Here is a 22931-nt window from a genome sequence, read left to right as displayed (position 1 = left end):
CACAGAAACATTCAGGCTCAATGAGAAGTAATGACACAGATAGACACATTTGGGTCATCCTTAGAAGATAAAGCATATAGATTGCATCAAATTGAAAAAGAGTCAACTAAGCACACAGTCTCGTAATGACAAACAGCGACAAGCACCAAACCAACCGTAGAGAACAGGACCTACAGTATAACCCATGGTTGTACGGTACCTGTACCTGTTTCTTGCGTAGCTTGCATATCTGCTGCTCCACCATGGTGATCTCCCGGTCAACACGGTCCATGTTCTGGATGAGCTCCTCCTTGGAGAAGCGGGCTGGCACCAGGTCCAGATCTGGGTCCATCTGGGCCGGGCTGACGGGGGAGATGGGCTCCAGCTTCCCCATGGAGCTGCCCCGGTCCTGGAGGGAGATAGAGGTGACAGAGGATCTTAACTCAACACTTTACTGGTGTTTCACAATACCAACACTGTTTACATAGTACATTCTGCATATTGTCATGTTGCTCGGCAAACAGAAGACAGAGTAGGCAGTTAAACCTGGGACCTCTAGAAAGGACACAGAGATGGTGGCAAAGAGATAAATCTGCTTGTATGTTTAGACTGCAACCATCGATTAGACTGCAACTCTTAACTGTCCAGCCTAATTCAGTTAGCGGTTTAGAGGCAACAATGACATGCTACATCTCGGTCTCTCTCCTTTTTTGTGTCTGTCTGTATCTGTGTGCGGTCTGTGATATGGGTGGCTCTGAGCAACAAGTGATCTGAACACCCTGCCCGTGTCTCCTCTGGGAAGGCAGCAACACACTACGGTAATGAAGTCCTCTGGGTACTGAAAGCCTGTGTCAGTGTCTCACAGTCACTAGACCACACTAATGAATATACAATCAGACTTCATAGAACATACCAGGCTCTGTTTGAGTATTGTTTGTTAATTTGAAGGATGAAACACAGTTAGAAGGACAATACAGGGTGGGGGTGGGGGTTAATTAAGACATTCTACAACTGCATCATCTATGAAACTCAACTCTGGATTAGGGCTGGGCGATATGGACCAAATATCATTCCACAATATGTTTCACATTTTTGACAGTATGGTGGTATTTTATAGTATTTTAAGTTTCTGAATATTAAGTTAATGTTTTATGAGTAGTGAATGACCCTAGAATGGCAACAAATGAATTCTAAGTGATTATATTTGGCTTTCTTCGTTCTGATGGTTTTATGCTCACCCAAACAAAAACCGACAGTGAAGTAGTCCAATTTGTAGAACTTTGCATTTATTTAGCACTGTATCAAAATACCTTCAGAGAAGTATTGTAAAAATCTATACTGGAATGTGGATCCATACCGGTATACGCGATATATCGCCTAGCCCTACTCTGGATAGCTTAATTTGCAATGCCTTCTTTACATAGAAGTGAAAGGATGGGCTATGTTGTGCCTTGGAACCAGAGAGCCCCACTCAGCAGTCTAGTGGTCTCAGTGGTATTGCTGACTATAGGAGGTCTTTGTGCCAGGTCAGTTTACAGGCTTTACTTCTCTGAGGAATAACAATGTCAGCAGGCGAGGTGCACCCTCTCCATTTTAACTACCTTTAACATATTGTACTCAATCTATTCTGTATACAGTAGGGACATTCAAAGAGGACTATAGTCCATGTAGGTTAGCATTTTACAAGCATTGACTAGGTATTTGAATAGACGGTTAAAATACTGTACAGTGCCTTGCAAAAGGGGCTGAATAATTTTGCACGCCCAATTTTTCAGTTTTTGATTTGTTAAAAAAGTTCTAAATATCCAATAAATGACGTTCCACTTCATGATTGTGTCCCACTTGTTGTTGATTCTTCACAAAAAAATACAGTTTTATATCTTTATGTTTGAAGCCTGAAATGTGGCAAAAGGTCGCAAAGTTCAAGAGGGCCGAATACTTTCGCAAGGCACTGTATACCGTAAACTTAGCCCAGGATGACAGAAGCAACCAGCATGGGAAGTATGTAAGGGTGTACCAATGAATTTGCTGAAAATAACTACATATTTTTCCAACACAACTCCTAATAAACCACTAATCCCTCCTAGTAAACCCACTGTGCGTGTGTGTGTCTGTGTGTATGTGTGTGTGAGCGAGACAGGGAAAGGAAATAGAAGTGTCTGTGTGTGAGTGTATGGTTCATCATGTGTATGCTATGGCTGTGACGATACCAGTATTGTGATATTTATTCCATGGCAAAAATGAAAACACGAACCAGACTAATTTTGGTATATTAAAAACAGTCTATGTAAAATATTATGTGCTATTGCTTGGAAAATAAATGTGTGACTGGATGACAACATAATGTTTGTTTCCAACATTAAGGCTGTTTTCCTAAAGAAATTAAATCTGATTGGGGTTTTATTTCCTTGCCACGGTACTGACGAATATTGCAGTACTGGTATCGTCCCGGCCCGAGTGCATGGTGTGTGTGTAGAGACACACGGACAGTAAATGAGATTGTGTGATTCAGCTTGGGTTTTGTTCTGTGTTATTTTTAAACTGCTGTAATGAGTGTTATATAACTGGCCTAATCTAGGAGAGGCAGGCAGGCAGGATGAGGCTGGGTCTTGCTGCTCTCTGACCTGCTGCAGCTGAAATGTCAGGAGGGGGATGGAATGGACTGGCTGAGATGAGATGACGAGCACCCAGACTGCTAGTCATCAACGTCCATCACATCATAGACACACACACAAGCCTACTAGTGTTTTGTCTGCTAAACATCTCCATTTCTAATCATATACTTGGAATGCTGCAACAACCCCTTGTTATAGGATATATCTTAAAGGGGATATATCTTAAAGGGGATAATCTCTGAGAAATTATGATGTAAAAGCAGAGACTGGCCAAGATGAAAGAAGAGTCTGCGTGAGTTAGGAAAATAGTGTGTGATTTTGGAAGGAAAATCATTGATATAATGTCTAGAAAGGATAGGTAGGTAGAGATTAGATTACATGGCCCTCAGTATTAAGACCTTAAGTACAATTGCCTGACAAGCAACCACTTAAGCTCTGCAACCTCTTATACCAGAGTTAAGTCAATGACTTCTGAGTTTGTGTAAAACACTGAGGTGTTTGGTCAGGGGGGGGTTCATCTGGTGAGAGGGCTATCTATCAAAAAGAGGATTAGTTCTCCTGGGCTTTCAAGTAGTTCTCTAGGACCTACATCCTGACTGTCTTCTGTACTTGTGAAGAGCAACACATTTCCACACACTGCTAGCAGATGGAGTGTGAAAATATACTGGGAAAAACGCAACATGTGAAGTGCTGGTCCAATGTTTTATAAGCCGAAATAAAAGATTGCAGAAATGTTCCATACGCACAAAAGTGTATTTCTCTCAAATGTGCATACATTTGTTTACATCCCTGTTATTGACCATTTCTCTATTGCCAAGATAATCCATCCACCTGACACGTGTGGCATATCAAGAACATGATAAAAACAGCATGATCACTACACATGTGCACCTTGTGCTGGGGACAATAAAAGGCCACGAAGAAATGTGTCGTTTTGTCACACAATGCCACAGATGTCTCAAGTTTTGAGGGAGTGTGCAATTGGCATGCTGACTGCAGGAATGTCCACCAGAGCTTTTGCCAGATAATGTAATGTCCATTTCTCTGCCATAAGCCACATCCAACATCGTTTTAGAGAATTTGGCAGTACGTCCAAACGTCCTTAAAACCGCAGACCACGTGTAACCACACCAGCCCAGGACCTCCACATCAAGCTTCTTTACCTGCGGGATCGTTTGAGACCGGGAAATCAATAGATTAGAGCCTATTGAAAGCATTTCAATTGACTGATTTCCTTACAAGAACTCCGTAAAATCGTTGAAATTGTTGTATGTTGCGCTTATATTTTGTTCAGTATAGGAGATCCCCATGTTAAAGCCTGTCCCCACTGCAGATCATATACCCAATCTAATACCACACATGAAAAATCCCAATCATTCAACCAACTTTAGGCTAACTTTGGACTGTCTGTGATTGTTGATCCCCGGGTATGAATGTATACACATGAAACATATGCATATATTATTATTATTATTATTATTATTATTATTATTATTATTATAATGCATGCTGAGTGAGCACAAGCTTTGAAAGCGCATGCATGTTGTACAGTATGTGCAGCACGTGTCAGTGAACATACACTGTACCAGTCAAATGTTTGGAAACACCTACTCATTCAAGGGTTTTTCATTATTTTTACTATTTTCTACATCGTAGAATAATAGTGAAGACATCAAAACTAGGAAATAACACATGGAATAACCAAAAAAGTGTTAAACAAATTAAAATATAATTTAGATTTTATATTCTTCAAAGTAGCCACCCTTTGCACACTCTTGGCATTCTGTCAACCAGCTTCACCTGGAATGCTTTTCCAACAGTCTTGAAGAAGTTCCCACATACGCTGAGCACTTGTTGGCTGCTTTTCACTCTGCGGTCCAACTCATCCCAAACCATCTCAATTGGGTTGAGGTCGGGTGATTGTAAAGGCCAGGTCATCTGATGCAGCACTCCATCACTCTCCTTGGTCAAATAGCCCTTACACAGCATGGAGGTGTGTTGGGTCATTGTCCTGTTGAAAAACAAATGATAGTCCCACTAAGTGCAAACAAGATGGGATGGCGTATCGCTGCAGAATGCTGTGGTAGCCATAATGGTTAAGTGTGCCTTCAATTCTAAATAAAGCAGTGTCACCAGCAAAGCACCCCCACACTATCACACCTCCTCCTCCATGCTTCACGATGGGAAATACACATGGAGATCATCCGTTCATCTACAAAGACACAGCGGTTGGAACCAAAAATCAGATCAAAGGACAGATTTCCACCGGTTTAATGTCCATTGCACGTGTTTCTTGGCCCAAGTTAGTCTCTTCTTATTGGTGTCCTTTAGTAGTGGTTTCTTTACAGCAATTAGACCATGAAGGCCTGATTCACAGTCTCCTCTGAACAGTTGATGTTGAGATGTGTCTGTTACTTGTGAAGCATTTATTTGGGCTGCAATTTCTGAGGCTGATAACTCTAATGAACTTATCCTCTGATGAACTTATAACTCTAATGACCTTCATGTCTTAAAGTAATGATGGACTGTCAATTTCTCTTTGCCTATTTTAACTGTTCTTGCCATATGAACTTGGTCTTTTACCAAATAGGGCTATATTCTGTATACCACCCCTACCTTGTCACAACACAACTGATTGGCTCAAACGCATTAAGAAATTCTACCAAATAACAAGGCACACCTGTTAATTGAAATGCATTCCAGGTGACTACCTCTTGATCTGGTTGAGAGAATGCCAAAAGTGTACAACATTGTCATCAAGGCAAAGGGTGGCTACTTTGAAGAATCTCAAATATAATATATTTGGATTTATGTAACACTTTTTCGGTTACTACTTGATTCCATATGTGTGATTTAATAGTTTTTATGTCTTCACTATTATTCTACAATGGTGAAAATAGTAAAAAATAAAGAAAAACCCTGGAATGAATAGGTGTCCAAAGTTTGACTGGTACTGCATGTGTGCTCCATAAGATAATTGAAAGGAGCAGGCATAAACATCCTGTTGGTTTCATGTTAGCAGGTGTTCTTGATATCACATGATTCAGTCAATTCATTCACACAGACACACGGAGAGATCAAGAACAGAACACTACAGCAGGTACACAACTAATCTTAGCCTAGGTGACATTTTAAAGTTAGATATTTTTTTGTGTCAACGGTAATGTTGAACCCAAAGAAACAAGCACCCCTGACTATCTCTGACCATGAAAACAGCCTGTTCCAAAAGATAATCAGTATAGATAGAGAGCTGCCAGTATCATCACTGACAATATAGAACAATCCACCTAATGACAGTCCAGCAGACAGGAGAATGTGGGGGAAAATAAATGAAGGGGGCCGCGCACACACACACACTCACTCAAACAAACAATCTGTTCACTTCCAGATCCCCTCAGTCTTCCAGGAAAGGTATTTGAGTTTCCACTAGGGCTGTGGTGGTCATGAACATTTTGTCAGTCGGTTATTGTCATGCCAATGACTGTACGAACAACACTCACTACCGAGTTCCAAACAGTCTCTGGAAGCAACGTCAGCACAATAACTGTTCATCGGGAGCTTTATGAAATCGGTTTCCATGGCCGAGCATCCGCACACAAGCCTAAAACCACCATACCAAGCGTCAGTTGGAGTGGTGTAACACGCTTCATTCACCATCTGGAAGTCTGACGGATGAATCTTGGTTTGGCGGATGCCAGGAGAATGCTACCTGACCGAATGCATAGTGCCAACTGTAAAATTTGGTGGAGGAGGAATAATGGTCTGGGGCTGTTTTTCACAGTTCGGGCAAGGACCCTTAGTTCTAGTGAAGGGACATTTTAATCCTACAGCATACAATGACATTCTAGACTATTCTGTGATTCCAACTTTCTGACAACAGTTTGGGGAAGCCCCTTTCCTGTCCCACTATGACAATGCACCTGTGAACAAAGCAAGGTCCAAACAGAAATGGTTTGTTGAGATTGGTGTGGAAGAACATGACTTGCCTGCGCAGAGTCCTGACCTCAACCCCATCGAATACCTTCGGGATGAATTGGAACGCTGACTGCGAGCCAGTGCCAATCGCCCAACATCAATGTCCGACCTCACTAATGCTCGTGTGGTGAATGGAAGCAAGTCCCCACATCTAGTGGAAAACCTTCCCAGAAGAGTGGAGGCTGTTATAGCGGTAAAAGGGGGACCAACTCCATACTAATGCCCATGATTTTGGAATGAGATGGTCGGCGAGCAGGTGTCCACATAATTTTGGTGTATATAGGCCTATGCGAATGCATAAGCTCATATGCTTATGGGTGTTTTGAATGAATCACCTTCGAAAGTGTTGACCATTTCGTTTGGCTTTGAAACAACATCCACAATGATCAAATGTTCGACCCAGTTTCAACCCGTTGTTGAACATCTTTATTCAAATTGATCAATCACAGTGAGGTGAGTTTTAAACGCACCGTACTGTTTTGGGTTTGTTGTGATTTTGGATTTTATTTTGCATGCAGAATGGTTAGAGAGACAATAGAGCCCTGAGTGCCAGGCCATTAGCAACCAGACAGTAGTTAGCGATTGGGTACTGAACACATGTCCAGTGTGCATAAGAGGAGATTACGTCACTCAATGGTCAAGTGGAATTTGACTGCGGTTATGACTCATGACTGCCAGTGTGGTGGTATTACGATCACCCCAACAGCCCTAGTTTCCACAACAGCATAAATATCTCTGTCAGACTGACAAGTCAGGCCACATGTTAGACCAGTGTTGGCAGTGTGCGCCACGCATGGACATTTGGTTAAGTCATATCTCAAGAGATGTGAAGAATGACCTTCCAGACCACAGTAGCCTCCCCCTCCAAACTGCAACCGCACACACACCTCATTCCTATTCTGTCCTCCCAGGGCCGATCAATAAGCAGAGGCTTAGACAGAAGATTGGCTTCACTCCATATCTCACTGAGGAGAGAAAACCAGGCTGTCATTGTGTTTGGTGGAGGTCTGTCATGCTGCCGTGGAACTAAGCCTGTGGATCAGCCTCTAGTCTACTCCATTACATATCAACACACAGCAGAGGGTATCTATGGTTGAGCACTGCTTACTATAGAAAGTGTTGAGCAAGTCTTTGATACCACAGTAGCAAGATAAGTGTACACTGAGTGTACAAAACATTGTCTCTTTTCATGAAAAAGTGACGAGGTGAATCCTGGCGAAAGCTATGATCCCTTATTGAAGTCATCCGTTAAATCCACTTCAGTCAGTGCAGATGAAGGGGAGGAGACAGGTTAAGGATGGATTTTTAAGCTTTGAGACATTATGTATGTGTGCCATTCAGAAGGTGAATGGGCAAGACAAAATATTTAAGTACCTTTGAACGTGGTATGGTAGTAGGTGCCAGGCGCACCGGTTTGAGTGTCAAGAACGACAACGCTGCTGAGTTTTTTTTTTACTCACAACATTTTCCTGTGTGTATCAAGAATGATCCACCACCCAAAGGACATGCAGCCAACCTGACAACTGTGGGAAGCAAGGGAGTCAACGTGGGCCAGCATCCCTGTGGAACGTTTCAGACACCTTGTACTGTAGAGTCCATGCGCAGACGAATTGAGGCTGTTCCCGAGGGCAAAGTGGGGTGCAACTCAATATTAGGAAGCTGTTCCTAAAGTTTAGTATACTCAGTGTATGTACAAGGACTCCAAACTGGAATGTTAAAGTCACAAATCTTATTTTCTGGTGCTCCAACATTTTGTAGTGCTTTTATCATGTTTAAGATTGAAGCACCAGTGCTACCAATGAAACATTTTAATTTAGAGCACGGGTGTATGTAAGAACTAGTTTCAGCACAATACAGTGCAGTACAGAGCAGTTTTACAGTTTTTACATTTCTACTACAGTGAGAAAAGTGATGGTACTATACATTTGCTGAAAGTATAACTGGCCTGAGGCGATATAGGTACTTGTAATCACTTTGTCCTTGTTCAATCAAAACTAATTTCAAAGGCAAATGAATTCACTGAGATTACTACCTCTTACACATTCCTGATACTGATGTTGAGCGTGTTATTGTAAAGCTAGACGGTGTTAGTGTTCAGAGTGCTTTAGAAGGGGCTCGTGGCAGAGTATGCAGTACATTGGTCCTCGTGAGATTACGTTACACAACGACAGGCCTATTCAGAGCTAGTTATTTCCCTGCTAGACAGGCTGCTTGTATTATATTGTCTAGTCTGCTCCCCCTTTTCATGTCCCTCTGTCTCTTCCTCCTCCACTTCCCTTTATCTGTGCTGCTCTCTGTATTTGCCATTTTCCTATTTTCACTCCCCATTCCTCTTCTATGTCTCTCCTGTTTAACTCATTCTTCCCATACAGTGATTGCATTTGACAGAACTTACAGTCAGGTCCAGAATTATTGGCACCCTTAATAAAGATTCACAAAAAAGAGTGGATAAAATAAATGCAAATACTGAGCTATATGGTCGGTGAAAAAATACAATTGCTCAGATAATGTATTTTGTTTAACAAGTAATATAAGAATATATATAAAAAGAAGGGGTCAAAATTATTGGCGGCCCTGTTTTCAATACCTTTTCAAATCCAATCTTATTAGTCAAACACATATTTAGCAGATGTTATTTCAGGTGTAGCTAAATGCTTGTGTTCCTAGCTCAAACAGAGCAGTAGTAGCTAACATATCACAACAATATACACAAATCTAAAGTAAAAGAATGGAATAAAAAAATACATAAATATCAGGACGAGCAATGTCGGAGTGACATTGATTAAAATACAGTAGAATAGAATATAGTATAAACATATGAAATGAGTAAAGCAGTACAGTATGTACACATTATTAAAGTGACCAGTGATTCCACGTCTATGTATACAGGGCAGCAGCCTCTAAGGTGCAGGGTTGAGTAACCTGGAGGTAGCCAGCTAGTGATGGTTATTTAACAGTTTGATGGCCTTGAGATAGAAGCCATTTTCAGTATCGCTGTCCCAACTTTGATGCACCTGTACTGACTGACTTCTGGATGGTACCGGGGTAAACAGACCGTGGATTGCGTGGCACCCTGTGACATTGGGTGCCGTAGGTGTCCTGGAGGGCAGGCAGTGTGGCCCCAGTGATGCGTTGGGCAGACCACACCACCTTCTGGAGAGCCCTGGGGTTGCGGGCGGTGCAGTTGCCATATCAGGCAGTAATTCATCCCGACAGAATGCTCCCAATTGTGCATCTGTATAAGTTTGTGAGGGTCTTAGGGGCAAAGCCAAATTTCTTCAGCCTCCTGAGGTTGAAGAGGCGCTGTTGCACCTTCTTCACCACACGGTCTGTGTGGGTGGACCAATTCAGATTGTCAGGGATGTGTACGTAGAGGAGCTGGAAACGTTTTACCTTCTCCACTGCCGTACCGTCGCTGTGGATAGGGGCATGCTCTCTCTGCTGTCTTCTGAAGTCCACGATCAGCTCCTTTTGTTTTGTTGACGTTGAGGGAGAGGCTATTTTCCTGGCACCGCTCCGCCAGGGCCCTCACCTCCTCCCTGTAGGCTGTTTCGTCATTGTTGGTAATCAGGCCTACTACTCCAACGTCTGCAAACTTAATGATTGAATTGGAGGTCTGCGTTGCCACGCAGTCATGGGTGAACAGGGAGTACAGAAGGGGGCTGAGCACACACCCTTGTGGGGGCCCTGTGTTGAGGATCAGCGAAGTGGAGGTGTTGTTTCCTACCTTCACCACCTGGGGGCGCCCATCAGGAAGTCCAGCACCCAGTTGCACAGGGCGGGGTTCAGACCCAGGTCAAAGAACATCATTCATACATAGGTATTCCTCTTGTCCAGATGGGATAGGGCAGTGTGATGGCGATTGCACTCTCTGTGGATATATTGGGACAGTATGCAAATTGAAGTGGGTCTAGGGTGTCAGGTAACGTAGATGTGATATGCTCCTTGACTAGCCTCTCAAAGCACTTCATGATGACAGAAGTGAGTGCTAAAGGGCAATAGTCATTGAGTTCAGTTACCTTTGCTTTCATGGGTACAGGAACAATGGTGGACATATTGAAGCAAGTGGGGACAGCAGACTGGGATAGGAAGAGATTGAACATGTCCGTAAACACTCCAGCTAGCTGGTCTGCACATGCTCTGAGGACGTGGCTAGGAATGCCATCTGGCCCGGCAACCTTGCGAGGGTTAACAAGCTTAAATGTCTTACTCACGTCGGCTTCTGAGAATGAGAGCCCACAGTCCTTGGGAGCAGGCTGCATCTGTGGCACTGTGTTATCCTCAAAGCGGGCAAAGCAGGTGTTTAGTTTGTCCGGAAGCAAGATGTCAGCGTCCACGACGTGGATGGTTCTCTTTGTAATCCGTGATTGCCTGTATGTAGACCCTGCCACGTCACATGTCTGAGCGGTTGAATTGCGACTCCACTTTGTCTCTGTAGTGACGTTTTGCCTGTTTGATTGCCTCATGGAGGGAATCAACTACACTGTTTGCATTCGACCATATTCCCAGTCACCTTGCCATGGTTAAATGCGGTGGTTCACGCTTTCAGTTTTGTGCAAATGCTGCCGTCTATACAAGGTTTATGGTTGGTTAATAGTCACAGTCTGAACAACTTCACCCATACACTTCCTGATAAACTCAGTTGCCGGCAACTGAGTTTATGTCAATGTTTTCTCAAAGGCTAACCGGAATATATCCCAGTCCGCGTGATCAAAAAAATCTTGAAGAATGGATTCCGATTGGTCAGACCAGCTTGGAAAGACATTAGCACAGCTGCTTCCTGTTTGAGTTTCTGCCTATAGGAACGGAGAAAATCGAGACGTGATCTGATTTGCCGAAGGGAGGACAGGGGAGGGCCTTGCAAGGGAGAGTAGCAGTGATCGAGTGTTTTAGTAGCGCGAGTACTACAGTCAATGTGTTGATAGAACTTCGGGTAGTGTTTTCCTCAAATTTGCTCTGTTAAAATCCCCAGCTACAATAAATCCAAGTGCTATAATCCCTCAGGTTTGGCAACAAGCACATTTCAGCAGGAGCTTGTCAATCAGCATCTCACAGCCCTCGATGAGACAATGTTTTGGAGGCAATCATCAGCCAAACGAACTGTAACATACCATTCCCATACACCATCGCACAACATGTTTAAGTCAAGAGGGGATTCTTTGCCATCAATGGATTCCCAAATACGAACGGAGCAATAAACGGCACCCACAAAGCCCCATCCCAAAACGAGTTCAACTATGTGAACAAAAAAGGCTTCCACTCTGAATGTGACAGTTTATGTGATGCCCAAAAGACGCTGTTGAATGTGGTGGCAGAGTGGCCAGGTGGAACGCACAACACGTTCATTCTGCAGAAAAGCAATGTTGACCTACACGCCTACAGGAGGGAGCTGTTGAGGACGGATGGCTTACTGGCGAATGTTGTTTACTCATTTGAAGTACATTTGCCATTGCTAAAGCAACATCAATTGTCCTAATAGTCTTTTCTTTGTAGCTGTGTTTTTATTTTTACTGGTCAAAGCACAACTGAGTGAACCTAATAAAACCTTCTGGTTGTATTCAATCTGACAATAGCACCTCTATTTCAGCCTCGGAAAAGTATATTTTCTGAGCTTTTTTTGGTTTTCATGATAAGGCATTGTATATTACCCACATATGGGGTAACCATATATGGCTAATCAGGGGACGTTCAAAATGTAAATAGCCACGGTCGTGCACAAGCACTGAGGCTGAAAACTGGTATTTAAATGATTATCTCCTACCCGTGTGTGTACGACACAGCTAGAACTGTTTCATAAATCACACTTCTATGCATACAAACATTCTACATTTCATTCAACAGTAGTATTCAAAAATAGTTGATAGAATAGAGCTCTTTGGCCATGCATACCAGTGCTGGGTTTGGCGTCGAATTAAGGATACATAAACAGAAAAGAACCACAAAAAATACAGTGGTGGATCTCTGATGTTATGTGGCTATTTTACTTCCACTGGTCCTGGGGCTCTTGTTGAGGACAACAGCATTCAGGTCAGTCCCCCTCCTCATCCCTCTCCTAGTCCATGGATCACATTGTGATGGCGGTGTCTAATAATACCCTGGCTGCCCTAGAGGAAGATGCTGCCACTCAGCAGGATCTCAAGCAAAAGAAACACACTGCTGTCCCCACAAGCAGGCCACAGTGGAGAAAGGAGATTTTCACCACTGAGGGACAGCCACGCTCTTTTGCCCCTATTTAAAAAATGGACTAAATTATGAATCATCTGGAAAAGATTAAGAAGATGGGCAAAAATACTTCTGCTAACATTTGACCTGTAGAAGATAAACAGGACGTAGCTAGCTAAACAGAGACCGCAAGTGTGGGTGTAGCAACCTTGTTCCCTGAGCACTATGTAAATGACAAACAACTTCCACTGACGCCAGATGGTAGAGTATGAGTGGGAACAATAATTTCTTCCAGGTGCCAGAACTTGCTGATGAGCAAGGAAACGGTACTAGTAGTGTGTCATCGTCTGTGTTGATGAGGGGTGAGAGGAGAACGGAGAAGTGAGCAGAACAACCTTCCCCCTGAGACTCTGACCTAGAAAAAGACCCTGTAGAAAGTAACACACACTGACTGCACCAGCCCCGATCACGGGACACATTCTCAGAGCTAGCTAACATTCCACACATCTGCGATTGCCACTTTACACGCCACAGCACCAGTGCAGTAAAAGCAGAGCACAGTTGATGAGTAGAGTAGGAACTCTACAAGTGAAATGCAATCTGCCTCACTCCTGGCTGAACTCATCCCTTGATGAAGAGGACATATTCACTATGACTAGCTAGTGAACATTCCACATTCTGTTACAGTACAGCCTTATTAAAAAATGAATGAAACCCCCCCCCCCACCCCCATCATCAATATACACACCATGACCCATAATGACAAAGCAAAGACAGGTTTTTAGATTTTTTTGCGAATTTATGAACATTTTCAAACGGAAATATGACATTTACATAAATATTCAGACCCGTCACTCAGCACGTTGTTGAAGCACCTTTGGCAGTGATTACATCCTCAAGTCTTTTGTGGTATGATGCCACAAGGTTGGCACAGCTGTATTTGGGGAGTTTCTCCAATTCTTCTCTGCAGATCCTCTCAAGTTCTGTCTGGTTGGATGGTGAGTGTCGCTGCACAGCTATTTTCAGGTCATATCCAGGCTGGGCTCATTGAGGACATTGAGACTTTTACTGAAACCACTCCTGCCTTGTCTTGGCTGTGTGCTTAGGGTCGTTATCAAGTTGGAAGGTGAACCATCGCCCCAATCTGAGGTCCTGAACATTCTGTAGCAAGTTTACATTAAGGATTTCTGTACTTTGCTCTGTTCATCTTTCCCTCGATCCTGACTAGTCTCCCAGTCCCTGCCGCTGAAAAACATCCCCACAATATGATGCTGCCACCACCCTGCTTCAACGTAGGAATGGTGCCAGGTTTCATCCAGACGTAATGCTTGGCATTCAGGCCAAAGAGTTCAATCCTGGTTTCATTAGACCAGATAATCTTGTTCCTCATGGTCTGAGTGTCCTTTAGGTGCCTTTTAGCAAACCTCCAAGAGGAGTGTCTTCCGTCTGGCCACTCGACCATAAAAGCCTGATTGGTGGAGTGCTGAAGAGATGGTTGTCCTTCTGGAAGGTTCTCCCATCGCCACAGAGGAACTCTTGAGCCATGTCAGAGTGACCATCAGGTTCTTGGTCATCTCCTGCCACGGCCCTTCTCTCCCGATTGCTCAGTTTGGCCGGGCAGCCAGCTCTAGGAAGAGTCTTGGTGGTTCCAAACTTCTTCCATTTAAGAATGATGGAGGCCACTGTCTTCTTGGGGACCTTCAATAATGCAGAAATTTGTTGGTACTCTTCCCCAGATCTGTGCCTCGACACAACACTGTCTCGGAGGTCTACGGATAATTCGACCTCATGGCTTGGTTTTTGACCTGACATGCACTGTCAACTGTGGGACCGTATATAGACAGGTGTGTGCCTTTCCAAATCATGTCCAATCAATTGAATTTAACACAGGTGGACTCCAATCAAGATGTAGAAACATCCCAAGGATGATCAATGGAAACTGAATGCACATGAGCTCAATATCAAGTCTCATAGCAAACGGTCGGAATACTTCAAATTGAAGTCGGAAGTTTACATACACTTAGGTTGGAATCATTAAAACTAGTTTTGGTAAGTCGGTTAGGACATCTACTTGGTATATGACAAGTACATTTTCCAACAATTGTTTACAGACAGATTATTTCACTTATAATTCACTGTATCACAATTCCAGTGGGTCAGAAGTTTACATACACTAAGTTGACTGTGCCTTTAAACAGCTTGGAAAATTCCAGAAAATAATGCCATGGCTTTAGAAGCTTCTGATAGGCTAATTGACATAATTTGAGTCAATTGGAGGTGTACCTGTGGATGTATTTCAAGGCCTACCTTCAAACTTAGTGCCTTTTTGCTTCACATCTTCAAAAGAAATCAGCCAAGACCCCAGAAAAAGAATTGTAGACCGCCACAAGTCTGGTTCATCCTTGGGAGCAATTTCCAAATGCATGAAGGTACCACGTTCATCTGTACAAACAATCGTACACAAGTATAAACACCATGGGACCGCGCTGCCGTCATACCGCTCAAGAAGGACACATGTTCTGTCTCCTAGAGATTAACGTACTCTGGTGCGAAAAGTGCAAATCAATCCCAGAACAACAGCAAAGGATCTTGTGAAGATGCTGGAGGAAACAGGTACAAATGTATCTATATCCACAGTAAAACGAGTCCTATATCGACATAACCTGAAAGGCCCCTCAGCAAGGAAGAAGCCACTGCTCCAAAACCGCCATAAAAAAGCCAGACTATGGTTTGCAACTGTACATGCGGACAAAGATCATACTTTTTGGAGAAATGTCCTCTGGTCCGATGAAACAAAAATAGAACTGTTTGGCCACAATGACCATTGTTATGTTTGGAGGAAAAAGGGGGAGGCTTGCAAGCTGAAGAATTTGTGGGCAGAACTGAAAAAGCGTGTGTAAGCAAGGAGGCCTACAAACCTGACTCAGTTACACCAGCTCTGTCAGGAGGAATGGGCCAAAATTCACCCAAAATTTTGTGGGAAGCTTGTGGAAGGCTACCCGAAACGTTTGACACAAGTTAAACAATTTAAAGGCAATGCTACCAAATACTAATTGGGTGTATGTAAACTTCTGACCCACTGGGAATGTGATGAAAGAAATGAAAGCTGAAATAAATCAATGACATTTCACATTCTTAAAATAAAGTGGTGATCCTAACTGACCAAAGACAGGGAACTTTTTAAATGATTTAATGTCAGGAATTGTGAAAACTGAGTTCAAATGTATTTGGCTGTGTATGTAAACGTCCGGCTTCAACTGTATATTTTCATGTCTTTATTGAACACAGTGTAAACATTCACAGTGCAGGGTGGGAAAAGTATGTGAACCCTTGGATTTAATAACTGGTTGACCTTCCTTTGGCAGCAATAACCTCGACCAAACGTTTTCTGTAGTTGCGAATCAGACCTGCACAGAGGTCAGGAGGAATTTTGGACCATTCCTCTTTACAAAACTGTTTCAGTTACACTATATTCTTGGGATGTCTGGTGTGAAAACCGCTCGAGGTCATGCTACAGCATCTCAATCGGGTTGAGGTCAGGACTGACTGAGCCACTCCAGAAGGCGCATTTTCTTCTTACTTCAACTGTATAATTGTTGATGTGCTATTAGTTTAGGCAGACTGTGTTTGTCTATTGTTGTGACCTAGATGAAGTTCAGATCAAATGTTATGACCAATTTATGGAGAAATCCAGGTATTTCAAAAGGGTTCACATACTTTTTCTTGCCACTGTATATGGGCAACTATGTAAAAATAGCTTACATAAAGCCAACAATTAAAAACATTGCAGCCTACAGGTAGAAAATATCCTGATAAAAATAAATATCCTATAAATCACATTGGCTACACATGGCCTGTCTACAACAAACTTGAAACATTATATCAACTATTAACTTGAGTACCGGCTGCTCAAATGTTCTACTACTTGAGCTCCTGTTCCTCTTATAGAATATAAGATCAAAAGTATTGTGGAGCTCCTGTACCTAAATATAAACAGCACCAGCACCCAAAATGAGGTCCGGAACATATTTCAGTCAAAGTCAAACACTAATATGAAGTAATCAGGTAGGTCTATTTGCATTAGATCAGAGCATGACATTTTTCCCTTTTATGCTGAGTGGTTATCGAAAGGGAGACAGCTGGAAAGATTTTTCAAATACACAAAAGAACCATTGTAATTCTCAATGAAACAGTGAAACGGTGAAAACAGATTTTGTCTGCTTGCTGTTTGAGGTGAAGAAAACATTACTTTGAGAAGCTCCACAGTCATTAGTGGTGGAGCATTAAGCCAATCAGAAATACTCACAGATCCCAAAATGGGCACATTTATATGACTACCTCTGCCTGCAGGCCAGGTAGCATATAGGCCTACATCTATGTGTGCGTGTCCTTACTCAACATTGATAGGAGCGGAGCGCTCTAAACAAAAAAAATGACTAAATTGACAAAAAACTCGTAAATGGAATGAAATAAACAAAAACCTGTTTCTCACAAGTGTAGCATAAGTTGTGCACTCTGCAAACAACGTGTCCACTCGGACAATGAGAACGGGAAGACTAGAACAATAATATTGAATGGATTCAAATAAATGACCGTAAACAAAGTAACAAACATTGTATATTATAAACGATAGGAATTAACAGTAAATGTACTACTGATGATAAATCTAATGGAGAATTGACATACAATCAAACGCAAACAATTCACACAATGAAGTTATGAAACAATGAATGTGCACAAATTAGCGGGAGAGAGCGCAGCACATTCTGGCGAGGGAAGTGTATTATGCATCTGGGCGCATGGTCAATCCGATGTCTGCATTGGTCATGCAGCATTTACGGTGATATGGCCTCGGCAGAAGTCAAGGCATTCATACTTCTTGCAGTGCAGACCTCGTCAAGCAATTGTGATCCGATTCAGGAAACTAGGCATATGTCGCAAGTCAGGACTTCACAGAAGTTATTTTTTAACGTAAAAAACATTTTTTTAATCAAATTGCGTCTTTTTGGGAGAAATGCATTCTCGAGCATGTGAAATAGTATGTACCTTAATATCAAACTTGTATGCCATCTGTAAATACAAAGAAAATTGTAAATTACGAGTCCAGTTGTTTTAGCCACAAATAAACGTGAGCAACCTTCCCACTAGCCATGATTGGCTGAGATAATAAGTGGGCTGGACAAGCCGAGAGATGAGTTTGGATTGGTCTACCATATAGCATGCATCTGTCTATTGGAGCTGGTCAGTATGTCTAGGGAATCGTGTCAAACGCAGCTTTTACATTTTTTATCCAGAGGCATGCAGGGGGCATGCCTCTTAGTAAAAGACCAAGTCCATATTATGCTTCAGAAATAGCAGCCCAAATAAATGCTTTAGAGTTCAAGTAACATACACATCAATTGTTCAGAAGAGGCTGCATGTATCAAGCCTTCATGGTCGAATTGCTGGGAGAAAAAACACTCCTAAAGGACACCAATAAGAAGAGACTTGCTTGATCCAAGAAACACGAGCAATGGAAATTAGAATGGTGGAAATCTGTCCATTGGTCTGATAAATCCAAATTTGAGATTTTGGTTCCAACTGCTGTGTCTTTGTGAGATGCAGAGTAGGTGAACGGATGATCTCCGCATGTATGGTTCCCACCGTGAAGCATGGAGGTGGTGTGATTGTGCTTTGCTGGTGACAATGTTGGTGATTTATTTAGAATTCAAGGCACACTGAACCAGCATGGCTACCACAACATTCCGTAGCAATATGCCATCCCATCTGGTTTGCGCTTAGTGGGACTATCATTTGTTTTTTGACCCAACACACCTCCAGGCTGTGTAAGGGCTATTTGGCCAAGGAGAGTGATGAGTGCTACATCAGATGACCTGGCCTCCACAAACACCTGACCTCAACCCAAATGAAATGGTTTGGAATGAGTTGGACAGCAGAGTGAAGGAAAAGCAGCCAACAAGTGCGCAGCATATGTGGGAACTTCTTCAAGACTGTTGGAAAAGCATTCCAGGTGAAGCTGGTTGAGAGAATGCCAAGAGTGTGCAAAGCTGTCATTAAGGCAAAGGGTGGCTACTTTGAAGGATCTCAAATATAAATATATTTTGATTGTTTTAGCAATTTGTTGTTTACTACATTATTCCATGTTTTATTTCATCGTTTTGATGTCTTCACTATTATTCTACAATGTAGAAAATATTAAAAATAAAGAAAAACCTTTGAATGAGTAGGTGTGTCCAAACCTTTGACTGGTACTGTATATATATTTGTTACTGCTCGACTAAAACAATCTTGTTTGATCAACCACCTAACAACCAAACAATTGACCAGTCAACTAATTGGGGTCAGCCCTACTTTGAACCAAACACACATCAAAGCAGGAGTCATTTTAGTCCATAATCCAACAGTGACCTTTGACATGCCAGCATCACCCAGCTTTCCAGCATCACCCAGCTTTCAGAACTCAAACAAAAAATTCAAAATGAAAGTCCCTAAAGAGATTTAATCGACTTTGGCCTTTGAGATCCTTCTGTCAAGTAATCAATACTGACCTTTGACATGTCCTCAGCCCCTCCCAGAGGAAGTTGTGGGCGGTGGGATGAGTGCCTCATGAGAGACTCCGCCCCAAGGTCCAGGCGGGGACGCTTTATCTCAACATAGTCCACCTCTGATTGGTTGTTGGGCTCAGGTAAGTAGATGTGTTCATAGCGGATGTGTTGCTCCTGACCTCTGTCAGGAGAAAGCACAGGGAGAGAAGACAGGTTAACATCTATATTAATTAACTGATGGTGTAGGTCATTTCCATGTAAAATTACCTATGAGCACCAACATGGAGAAATTAAGGCATAAATACATTATTCAATTATTTTCCATCCTAAAAATGAGGAATAGACAAAGGCTTTGATTTCTTGTCAAATAGATTGAAAATGAGTCTAGCAGAAAAGTCTTAAAACTGGACCATTTTATCTCCAACACTTCATTCAAAGACTCAATCATGGACACACTTAGTGACAGTTATGGCAGCTTCACGTGATGTATTGTCTCTACCTTCTTGCCCTTTGTGCGGTTTCTGTGCCCAATCATGTTTGTATCATGTTTTGTGCTGCTACCATGTTGTGTTACTACAATGCTGTTGTCATGTGTTGCTGCCATGTTGTGGTGTTGTCTTAGGTCTCTCTTGTCGTAATGTCTTTTGTCTTATATATATTGTTTGTTGTTGTATTTAAAAAAAAAAAAAATTAATCCAGACCCCCATCCCTGCAGGAGTCCTTTTGGTAGGCCGTCATTGTAAATAAGAATTTGTTCATAACTGACTTGCCTAGTTAAATACATTTTAAATAAATACAAATATTCTAATATAAATATCATCAAGGCAAAGGGTGGCTACTTTGAAGAATATTCAATATATTTAGATTTGTTAAACATTTTCTTGGTTACTACATGATTCCATGTGTTATTTCATAGTTTTGATGGATTATTTGTTCTGCCTTCTGTACGTTTAAGAAACATTGCCTTGAACCTTGAAATTCCGTTAACAAAAACCAACATTCCTTTAAGATACTTTCTAATTTCACTCCCTCATGAGCGAGGATAATGAAAGTTCACAGGGAGACCTATCCATTAGAGTTTTTACTGATATCAATTAAAACTCAAAATGATGTTACCAAATCGGTAATTGAATTGGCTACAATGGGAAATTGTATTAGTCATCAACCACAGTTGGGCCACATGCTACTGTCCTCCCTTCCACTGGCATACTGTTATTTTCAGCTGATAAGTTCTCAGTTCTCTTTCTGTCTTCTGGTGGTCTGGTGGTGTGAAAAGTATGGACAACCCCTCCCTCTCTCTCTTCTCTCCAATTAATGTCACCTCTTCTGGCTCTTACTCACACCCTCCCTTTCCATTTACTGTAACCAGCATCCTCAACCACTGAGCACCGACTGACACTGGACGTTGAAAAGTAGTTTACATTTCATCAATCTGCCCTGGCCTTGATTTCAACATCCACAGACATCTGGACCGGCCATCATTTAGCCCAAACAGCGGTCCATGATTGGTTCAGATCTTGTCTGGTCCAGACCAAATCTGTACCAATCATAGATATCTATGTTTCACAAGTTCGGACAGTACATTAGAGCACAGTAGACCACAGAAAAGTAGAGTATAGTTCAGTACATTACAGTATAGTAAAGAAAAGTAGAGTATAGTTCAGTACAGTCCTGTACAGTAGAGTAAAATAGAGTGTAGTAGTGTTCAGTGCAGTACACAGTAGAGCACACTAGAGTTGAGTACACTAATGTACTGTACTGAACTCGACTCTACTGTCCTGTGCTGATTTCCCTGAGTTATACTTTGATGTCCAAACTTGTGAAACATAGACCTCTGATTTGTTCAGATCTGGTAATGGCAGAGCTCTTTAAAATAATAGCCAGAGTGTAGAATAATACCCAAATATGCAAAGGAGCATATTGCATTTCTACCTATGTGTACATATTTAGGAAACATCGCCATGAACATCATGACATTCATATCCATTGTTATGCATTTCGCAATTGTGTTAATGACTGTAAATCCACTTCAATAACCAAAATAGATTTTTTTCAAACTCAAGGTGTCATGTCATACCTGACACACCATTATTTTTGCAGACATCTTCAAATCTTAATTCAGAGCAGATATGTAACAGAGTTTAAGGAAAACGTGGTCACAAAAACACTGAGGGATATTTTACCAAAATTCTGTTACCAAACTTCACATCTGCACTGTTCCTCTTTCAGAGGAAGGCCCTAAAAATGGCCAAAAAGACTCCAGCCACCCTAGTCATAGACTTTTCTCTCTACGACCGCACGGTAAGCAGTACCGGAGTGCCAAGTCTTGGTCCAAAAGGCTCTTTAACAGCTTCTACCCCCAATCCAGAAGACCGCTGAACAGTTAATCAAATGGCTAGCCAGACTATTTTTGTATTTTACGCTGCTGCTACTCGCTGTTTATTATCTATGCATAGTCACATTACCCCTACATACATATTACCTCAATTACCTCGACTAACCAGTACCACTGCACATTGACTCAGTACTGGTACTGCCTCGTTATTGTTATTTTAAGGTGTAACTTTTTTTAAAACTTTAGTTTATTTAGTAAACTCTTATTTTTTAAACTCTTATTTCTCTTAAAACTGCATTGCTGGTTAAGGGCTTTTAAGTAAGCATTTCACAGTAACCGGTCTATACCGGTTGTATTCGGCATATGTGACAAATAACATTTGATTTGAAATGTGTTTTTGCAAAGGTTTCAGTGTAAATTGTTAAAGGTAGTCCTTAGGCTTGGGCGATATACCGTATAGCGGGGTATTTGGAAAAGGCCACTGGATAGTTTTTCAATAACGTGAATCCCGTTGATTTTTTTTTATACATTTGAATATTTGTAGCTACTTAAGTAAATACCTTCAGTCAACTTGTGAAACAATTTAGGAGATAAAGAATATTGCGTTCTTCATTTAATCTGTCGCATTATCATGAAGCTTACAATGGTCCCCAGTCACGTAGTGTTTGTTTACAAGCACATAATGACAAGAGACCGAAGCCTTGTGAGTCACTCACGGTTGTGCAGCAGGCGCCAGGTGATCTAATTGCAGTATGGAATTCACAACAAAATGTTTGCAAGATAGATATCTTATAACTATTAAGTTAACTGTCTAAAATGTACTAAATGCTCTGCAGTTGTACATTTGGTTTGCATTTAGTTAGCATTCTCTATGGGATTTTACATGTACTAGTTAGCTATCTAGCGAAGTGATTAGCGTCTTCCAAAATCAAGCATTCACTTGGTAACAGCAGAGAATCCCCTCCTGGATCAAGAGCCCTGCTGGCTAATATTTGTTTTGTGCATACAGCAAACTGTGTAGCATTACTTGTATTGTTTAGGTCAAAAACAGTACAAAATGTTCACAATGAGATCGTTAGCATTCTCTATGGGATTTTACATGTACTTGTTAGCAATGCTAACCTTCGGATTACAGAGTATGAGTGGGGTTTAAAAACGTCGCCCTTTGTGCTTAGTACCGGTATTACCGAACATCCGGGTATGGCACAAGGTCGGTATGAAGGCATGACAATCTGGATACTGCCCAAGACGAGTCCTTGTATATAGAGTCATATGGTTTCTAAAAATCAGGCAAATCCAGCTCATAAAGCATAGCTAGTA

The 22931-nt window shown here is 41.9% G+C and overlaps 1 protein-coding gene across 1 annotated transcript in view; it reads right to left on the bottom strand.

The window, feature by feature from the left end:
- LOC124034383 (nuclear receptor corepressor 2-like) overlaps positions 1–22931 on the bottom strand; it is a 183935-nt gene that overhangs the window by 85632 nt on the left and 75372 nt on the right. The window contains 2 exon segments of the mRNA XM_046347510.1: positions 206–388; positions 19280–19457. Of these exon segments, the coding sequence (XP_046203466.1) occupies positions 206–388; positions 19280–19457 (361 nt within the window).

Source organism: Oncorhynchus gorbuscha, linkage group LG04 (genome assembly GCF_021184085.1).
Source record: "Oncorhynchus gorbuscha isolate QuinsamMale2020 ecotype Even-year linkage group LG04, OgorEven_v1.0, whole genome shotgun sequence".
Taxonomy (NCBI): domain Eukaryota; kingdom Metazoa; phylum Chordata; class Actinopteri; order Salmoniformes; family Salmonidae; genus Oncorhynchus; species Oncorhynchus gorbuscha.
The sequence above is the reverse complement of the archived record's forward strand: the minus strand, read 5'-3'. Positions and strand labels throughout refer to the sequence as shown.